The sequence below is a fragment of the Lytechinus variegatus genome, chromosome 1 (assembly GCF_018143015.1).
Source record: "Lytechinus variegatus isolate NC3 chromosome 1, Lvar_3.0, whole genome shotgun sequence".
Lineage (NCBI taxonomy): Eukaryota > Metazoa > Echinodermata > Echinoidea > Temnopleuroida > Toxopneustidae > Lytechinus > Lytechinus variegatus.
In genome coordinates this window covers 81,465,798-81,475,388 of record NC_054740.1, presented here as the reverse complement: position 1 = coordinate 81,475,388, position 9,591 = coordinate 81,465,798, and the positions used below count along the sequence as shown (strand labels likewise).

General features: G+C 35.9%; 1 protein-coding gene across 1 annotated transcript; it reads right to left on the bottom strand.

Annotated features, from left to right (window-relative positions):
* Nucleotides 1–1,725: 1,725 nt before the first annotated feature.
* LOC121406574 (allatostatin-A receptor-like) lies at nt 1,726–3,564 on the bottom strand. Its single transcript, XM_041597584.1, has one exon. It carries the CDS (start codon nt 3,320–3,322, stop codon nt 2,249–2,251), a length of 1,074 nt encoding a protein of 357 aa, XP_041453518.1. The 5' UTR covers nt 3,323–3,564; the 3' UTR covers nt 1,726–2,248.
* Between the last annotated feature and the right edge of the window lie 6,027 nt (nt 3,565–9,591).

Sequence of the window (9,591 nt, the reverse complement as noted above, 5' to 3'; positions counted from 1 at the left end):
CTTTTTGGCACTTAGCTTGCTTAATTTGTTTTGCTCATTGCCAAACCACCTACATGTGTTTTAGAATTTACGAGTGATCAAGGAATACAGTATTCTCATTATAACAGTCTGACAAGAGAAAATGGGAAAGGCTACCGAAAGCTTCACCTTTGGGTAACGACAAGTGGCGTAACCAGTAACGTGAATTAATGTTAATGCTTTGATAACCTCTCTCTCTTCCGCTTCAAATGTTCTTAAGGAGTGAAGGTGTGAAATCGACGTTCAGTCTGAGATTTGCAATTCATCAGTATTCCAATATTGGGATATGCTTGCTAGAATAAAAACCACGCACAAAAGCATTTCAAAGTACTCCCCATATGCCTACGACGACCCCCCCCCCCCCCCCCCTCCCTCACTCTCTTTCCCTTTTCACCCTTTTAATCTTTCTTCTTGTTTGCATTTTTCTAAGTAAACATTGTTAATTCCAGTTACGAGTCATGTTTATATTATCACTACATTTAAAAAATCTGAATAGGTGACGACAGACTTAAAACCATGTGAAATACAGCTCATCAGTCATGCAAGTACCATGGACCTACCACTTGGTCCATGTTAGTAGTACGAAGGAGCTGCGCGAGTGTATGTAGAAAATAATCACGATAATAGGAGATGAACTGAATGTTAGTCATTCTGGTCTAAGCAGGGGTAATCATTGAATTGAAGTGAATTGAATTTATTCCCAAATATCACTGTCAGGTACAATTACAAGGAATAGTATATCACATATAAACAAAACATTTGGTAATTGGAGCTAACATACTAGCAAGATGCTAATCGAGGTTAGCCCCAAATAATCTCATTATCATAGTTTAAATAATACATTTAACTAAATATTAATATTGTACAACAAATTTAATACTAATTCTACTTATTACTGTTCCAGAAAGTTTCGATCATTTTCAGTGAACATATGTACACTATTTACAAGAAAAAAAACATCTTAATTATTCACAAAATCTTTTTATAGAATTTTTTGTTTTCTGGCAGTATTTTACCACACCAAATTAATTATAATCTTCCAGTAGCATTAATTTTAACGATTTGCTAAATGTCTTACACTGTTAAAAAACCCTGATTTTACAGAAAAATAAAAGAAGATTTTGCAGAAAGCAATACCAGAATCATTCTTTAAATTCATGAAACAGGAATTTTTCTGCAATTTAACAGAACAGGTCTGTTAGAAAAAGGGGAAAAGAGTGTTTTATTTAAGGAAATTTGTAAGATTACACACACCAAATACCAATTTCCTGTAAGATTACGCAATCTGGTAAGATTACAGGTGTTCTCGAGACTCTGCTGCAGGAACTTCTTTTAGTTTAAGGATAAATTTTCTAACAGTGTAGGACTGGGGGTGTTTCTATTATTACTTAAAGATTCCATAAAGTAGGACCAGAAAATGAAATTGATTGCTTATCAAAAATGGATAATCTTTTTCTCAATATTAACATTTCGCTTTTCTCTATTTCTTGTTATTATAAGGACGGTATATAAATGAAAATAATCAATAAACTATGTGGCAACCTATTATTAATTAAATCGTGCATAAATCATGGTAAGAGTCAACTCACATGCTTGACATACCTCCCCTCTCTCTCTAATTCTCTCCCTCTCCCCTTCTCTCCTTTCATGATTTTATTTTCTTTCCTCTCATTCACTCTACACTAAATAACATCTCCGCCCATGCAGTATTTAATTAATTTTCACATCACAGTATTCTGAAATTGAGTGATATGAATTTTAGGCTTCTTTTTTATTTTTAACTAACAGAACGTTTGTGCATCATGTTGTATATCTATTCAGTGTCCAATCTCACCATGTAATAAAGTGTGTCTGTAATCATAGACCCTACCATGATGTAATAAACTATTATACATGTATAATGTTGTAACAATTAAAAACAATTTAAATGGAACCTTATGAGAAAATATCATGCATATATAGAAATAAATAAATTAAGTGTTGAATATGGAGGAGAATCGTGACAACTCGACACGTATTGTAGTTATGTCTCTCATATTCGAAATGACATATTAATAATTAGGAAACTCTTCAAATTATTAAAGACAGTTTTTGACAGTGTATCAATTTATTAAATTAGTATTTCCAGTGTTTGTGATTTCCGATTTAATATTATTTCGTGTATTTTCACTCTCGATGACCTAACCAAAGTGCCAATTTTCCCACTATTATGAATATCGCAAAGATTAATCTAAATATTATTTGATATGCTTGAGGCACGCTTTGAGACATCCACAGAATCAGTTTTGGTTTCTATCTTTGCTTCCTCTAATTGGCCGTCTGTCGAAGGCTTGCACGTGAACATCTTTCTCAGGGCTAGTCGAAATTCCGGGAACCACACTATGTAAATGACGGGATTCATGCACGAATTGTAAGTGGTAAAAACGATGATGAACTTGTGCAAAGGACCACCGATATAGGATGGTGGCAGGACGCCGATGGTGAAGAGAAAGAAACTGACCTGACCTGGACCCCAAGTAATGACGAAAACAATGATGACGATTGACATAAGCTTCAGGACGCGATTTCTGGCCTTGATGTGGAAGGACACAGCTTCTTGTCCTCGGAACTGAACGGAGTGGCGATGGAGCTTGTAGGCAATGAACACCTGCGTAACTAACATTACCAGGACAGGTAGGACGAAGCGGTAGATGAACATGAAGTATCCGAAAGTCACCTTAGCTGCGACAGTAGGGAAGTACAAGGTGCAGGTGTGTGTCATGGGGTTGGCGATCACCGCAGTAGCGATGAAGATGCCGTAGACCAGAAACGAAATGATCCAGATGGCCGATATCACGATGGCAAGCATCTGCTTCCGGGCCATGAGTTGGTTGAACTGCAGAGGGTACACAACAGCAAGGAACCTTTCTACAGATATCGCCATGAGGATGTAGCTTGATGCTGTTGCAGCGACGAAGAGAAAGAACCCGGGTAGGGTCATCTTGCAGTACAACTGCCCCAGAGAAGAGTTCGGAACTGTTGACGCGGATGGCACAGGGATGGTGAAAAGGGACGTCAGGAAGTCCGCAAAGGCTAGAGCGCTCATCAAGGTATCCGTCGAACGTCCAGCCGCGCGCCGCTCGCGGAGTGCCAGTATAACCATCAGGTTACCAACTATGCCAAGGACAGCAGAGCATAGGTGAAGTATTTCAGAATATGACCAGTTGATCTGCTTCCATGACCATTCAATTCTAACGATAGCTGTTTGAGTCCAATCCATGATGGTGCTCAAGTGTATCATTGTCATGGTTGAAGTGACATCCATTTTGTGTATTTTCACACAGATATTTGTTGATTAATGTTTACTTATCCTTTTGAGATTAATGCGAGAAATATATCATTTACGTATAGTAATCCAGCAGTTATATTTTGTTATTGCTAAGCACAGTTCATTCTCTCTATGCTAACAGATAATTCTTTAAGTCTCAAATGACATAAAGTCTGAAGTTGTCAATCTCTATATTCCTGATCAGGATAGAAACTGCAATGCTTTTTTACACAGGAACTATGAGATCTGAAAGAACAAGCATAAACATAAATATTAAAATTATGTTGTATTGTTTTTTTATTCCTCTCCTCCCGATGTGATCACTCTACATCGATAGTGGTAAAGAACTAGGTATCGTGTGAAAATCATGAATAATAACAACATTACTTGACTTGAGAACAATAGTGATGATGCAGGTATCATATCATCTCAAATATCTATTTTGGGGCGAGGCGGTTGACGGATTTCAACAAATAAGGTACACAGAATGTCGGACAACCACTTAAGAATTAATGAGAACGAAACAGACTGTTGTTCCTAAAATAACGAGAAATGCAATTACCACTTCCTTATATTTGAGTGGCAAATCATGAGTAGTCAGGATGACACAGGCACGTCCAAGAAACTGAGGAACATTGTACAATTTTGGTGTAGGTGTTGTCATCTGCCCATTCCTTCAACGAAATGCGTCCGGGACGACCTAACACTCAGCTATTGTCATTTTAGCTACAAATTTAATTACTGAATTACCAATATGGGATGAACATAAACACAAATCATTTCTAACGAGGCCCAGGAACAGGTTATCGGAGATCAGATTAAAAAAGCGATTGTGAGGTAGATATACTGAATATATTACTTTTTATAACTATAACCCTGCGATGTATTGCTCATCAACTTAGGGATAATGCATGAACGACATTGAAATGATCTGAAATGCATTAGGGTAATTGTCTGGCAGTCACACCATCGCAACCGACTGCAAGAGTGATCAAATTCAAAATAACCTGACATCGATCGGATTTGGAGTTTCATTTATGTTATGAATTTCATTAAATATTTTCGAAAATTAGAGACCAAACAGAAAAAAAATTATTGCAATTTGAAAAATGAGGGAATAAACCATGAACGCGCAAAGAAAAATGAATGAAAGAGAACATAAATATTTCATAAAAAAATGAAAGACAAAAATGGCAATTCCTAAAAGATGCCGTTCAAACTTGTTTCCAGAAGAGTGAGAAGAAGGAGGAGGAGGAGAAAAAGAAGAAGAAGGAGAGTGAGGAGCAGGAATAGGATGAAAAGAGCGGCAGACACATGGACTTCAACTTACAGACAATAAACAATAAGGTTCTTATCGAAATATCTACATGGTAACGTAATAATAATCCATAATGCATGGGATCGTTCATGCCATTCAACGAATAAAATCTAGAAAAAATAATGGGAAAATATATCTGTTTCATTTACTCTTTATTGTATACAATCTTTTTTAGTTGTTAATTGTCTGATGCAAACTTTACTACAGGTATCATTCTCCGATTCTTCTGATGAATCACATTGTTTGAATTACAAAGAGTAAAACAAACTTACCATCAAAAGGATGAACTGTGTTCATTACTGACTACACCAGCATACATAAAAGGATCCACGTGTTTAATAATAAAGATACTTTCCTCATGAGATGACGCCGTTGCGAACAATTTAACACTGATATGGGAATTGTGTATAGACAGCCCGTATAATCATGTGTTTAAAATCACTCCAGCTCTCGAATAGAGAAAGGACTGTTTGCTAAGTCGAAAAACTCTAAAATTGCTGAAGTTTATAACCATCGTATCTCTACTTGCCATTCCATTAAAACCTACTGTAAAATTGAATTACAATACAGCATTTTTCGTCAATATGGTAAGTGCATCGGCCAAATTTTATACGAGATATTATTTAATAACTTTTATTTTATTGAATTTCTCTCTTGACAAAATAACTGAGCACTTTTCACTTCTTCCATTGTTAAGGAGCGGAATGGGGGCAATTTCTGGGCACGTATCGCCTGTGTGGAGGTAAAGTTGAAAGAAAAAGGGGTAGTCTTTAGATATTAGACTCTCACATGGTCAGATATGGGGCATGTTTAATTACAACAGCTGAGAAGTAGAAAATAACACGTATTATATAAACCATGATGATTAAAGGCAAATTGTTTGCATGATAATGCACGTTTTTTAACATAACAGGGAGAAACACGTTTTTTTTCGACTCAGCCAACAGTCCTTTATAAAGCTTTTAACCTCACGATGCTAAAGAAGACAACAAAATTGGCAAGGATAAATTTACTCTAGGAATCCAAATAATGACTGACTACTACCTTATTCTTTAAAGTTAGGGACGTTTTATGCCAATATACCTCCCCCCCCCCCCCCCGAACAAGAAAGAGAAATTGTTCCGCTTTTCTTTTGATAATTTCTCTTTTGCTTACATTTGCCTCACTAATATAGAAATGAAAAAAAAACATTATTGTTAATTGTTTGTACATACAATAATGGATTCCTACACATTGTGCATAAAATTAACCTTAGAAAGTACGGCAGCAAGTATGACATAATATATAAATGGTGATAACAGGCCTACTGGAAATTCGTATGAAAGTATATGGTGTACTATAAGCTGTTCGTTTTACTGTTCCATCGCATGTGCCTTGAACTCCTTTGCCTTGACTCATATACCCCCCCACTGCTCCTATATACCAATCTCTCTTTATTGTCTGTCTGTCTCGCCATCTTCTCTTTATTTTCTCCTCTATATCACTCTATTTCCCCTGCATGTCTCCACCTCTTCCTCCACACTCTTTACCTCACTGACCACCCTCAACTCTGTCTGCTCTCCTTACGACATTCCCTGTTCAACTATAACCGTAACGTTACACCCCTCTCTCTTATCTATCATGCCCCCCCCCCCCGCTCCTTTAACCTATGTACCATAACTCTTTCTTTCACTCTCCCTTCCCCATCACCCCTTTTTTTTCATTTCTCTTTTGCATTTCCCAATTCCGCCTTGTCATTCTGTGCTTACTCAGGGTTCCCATGAAGAAAACTGCATATAAATTTATATGGGGGTAGTTTTTATTAATGGAAATAAAGTAAAGCAACCTTTTCTTTTATGGTGTATTGAATTTCGTCAGAAGAATTATTAGAAAATTACATTTTCACTTTTATTTTGCTACACGTCTGAATCATGTAAAGCATTTATGATAAGTGCAACTTTTTTCATTTAACCCATGGACACGAAACACAGATTTGATTAAGACATACGGTTTTAGATGGGTCTATAATTTTTCCCAGAAGGGCAATATTTCTGTCAAAACTAATTCCACACAACAACCATTGATACATTCCACTTCACGTTAAAAAAGGGTTTCGCAAACTTAATACGTGAATATGAATTATTCATGAGCATGCTGATGTAGCCTCTTGTCGAGGCCCTGTCGGCTGCTTTCCGAGCGAACATGGCGAAGCAAGGGAGAGAGCGAGGTAGAGCGCCGCGAGACAGGGCCTCTTGACATCTGAGCCGAATTTCACCGACTTTCTTTTGTTATTTTATTGTTTTTACCAATATTCCGACCAAAAACTGAGCTCACATGAGCTCATCTTGAATGGCGACCAGTGGGTTCTTGCCAAAGACTGACGACGAAATGTCAAAGAGCATTGAATACGCCTCTAAAATGCTGAATATTGACCGATTTAAGGATGTGCAAGTCGACGTTGAGTTTGTTCGCTTCTGTGGCCACTCGCTGATTGGCCGATTCGGAAACGGTTACCATGAGAAATCCCCCCAAAAAGTCCTGAAGGCCCTGTGACTGAGCTCGAAATCCTCGCAATAGATTTTTTTCCAGTCGGTAGGAATGTGATATAAATATTACTACAGACACGGTGCTTTGTTTAAAGGCTAGGTCAGGAGTGATAAAGGGTTTTGTTCATGCTTTAGTGAACATCAGGGGTTAAAAAAAAGGCTTGCGCCAAATGGAATAAAATAAAAAAATATTGATCATTAGACTTCTTGCTATTTTCTTTTCAAATTTCTTTATTTCTGCATCAATAATGTTCATACTTGGTAAATATGATTCTTGGGCAATATCATACATGTGTTCATGAGAATGATGAGATCGAAGGTCATCTAAGGGTCAAAAGGCCAAATGATATGTGGTAATTTCCATCATTTTTTTGTTAAACTTGATCTGATTTTTTATTTCTGCATCAATTATTTTCATACTTGGTACATATGGCACTTGGGTAATACTACACGTGAATCCATGAGGATGATGGGGTCAAAGGTCATCTCGGGGTCAAAAGATTATATTGCATATTTTAATCATCGTGAAATCAGGCGAGACTCATAGTTCGCAAACTACCTCGTTTCATTGAAATATGTGATCAATTAGCATTGAATATCCTTTGATAATTAAGAAAAAAAAATACTTTTTGTCAACCTAAGCAAGAAGATTTCTGTTATTAATGTGCTTGACAGGATAATGTTAATTCTAACAGAATGTCTTTCAAAGGCACCAGAGCATATTTAGCACATAAAGAAAAAGATCTTATTAAAGGTCAAGTCCACCCCAGATTAATGTTAGTTAATGTTAATCAAGCAAGCATATTGCTTAAAAATATCATCGAAATCGGTTATGAAAGTTATGACATTTTGAAATTTCGCTTACTTTTCACAAAACAATTCTATTCACAACTCAGTGACACGCAAATGAGAGAGTCGATAATGTTCGTCACTCACTATTTCTTTTGTTTTGTATTGTATTGTTTGAATCATACAATATTTCATTTTTTACCAGTTTGATTTTAAGGACCAACTTAACCGAACCATAAAATGTTATAACAATGGTAATACCACATGTTCAGGGAGGAATAAAAATTTGTTCCGTAGGAAAATGAGGCGAAAATTAGAATATTTCATATATAAATACAAAAGAAATAGTGAGTGAGTGATGTCATCAGTTCCCTCTTTACATACCGACCAGGATGTGCATGTAACTGTTTTGTGAAATTCAGCGATACTTAATAATGTCATAACTTTTTTATTTTACATCCCTTTTGATGGAATTTTCAGTGTTATGCTTGTTGGATTTTTCTCTTTGTCTTCAAATCAACAATCTCTCCTTTTGTTAATGCGAATCCCCTTACTTAGGTTGACATTTTTTTTTACATTACTTATAAAATAATATTCACTGCTAAAAGAAATCATAACAATGCAAGTAAATAAATGCATTTGTAAATGGATTTTGACAGCATTATTCGAAAATTATGTCAAAGATAATGAAGAAAATAGACGAAAGTTTGCTGATTAATCAGATTTATTTCTAACAGAACATAAAGAATCAGCAATTAGAAAGGATTATGATGATCAATATTTAATGCAATTTGGCCCATGTTTTTTTTTTAACCCTTCTCAAAAACGTTTCGTACAATGAACGAAACTCATATTTTAAGATGACACTTGAAAGATAAGACATTAGGGGGGTGTTTCACAAAGGTTTAAGTATGACTTAAAGTCGCACTTAAATACCGAGTTGAGTACGGTATGAAAGGCTTGACCGCATTGGTCTGGGGAGCGTTTCATGAAAGGACTTGTCAGACGTTTGATCCGACAAGTACTGTTTTATCCGACAGTTACTATAGTAACAGTGCTTCTCAACCAATCAGAGTCCAGGAAAGTTGTAAAAAATGTCAACCCAAGCAAGGGGATTCGCATTAACAAAAGGAGAGATTGTTGATTTGAAGACAAAGAGAAAAATCCAACAAGCATAACACTGAAAATTCCATCAAAAGGGATGTAAAATAAAAAAGTTATGACATTATTAAGTATCGCTGAATTTCACAAAACAGTTATATGCACATCCTGGTCGGTATGCAAAAGAGGGAACTGATGACATCACTCACTCACTATTTCTTTTGTATTTATATATGAAATATTCTAATTTTCGCCTCATTTTCCTACGGAACAAATTTTTATTCCTCCCTGAACATGTGGTATTACCATTGTTATAACATTTTATAGTTCGGTTAAGTTGGTCCTTAAAATCAAACTGGTAAAGAATGAAATATTGTATGATTCAAACAATACAATACAAAACAAAATAAATAGTGAGTGGCGAACATTATCGACTCTCTCATTTGCGTGTCACTGAGTTGTGAATAGAATTGTTTTGTGAAAAGTAAGCGAAATTTCAAAATGTCATAACTTTCATAACCGATTTTTCGATG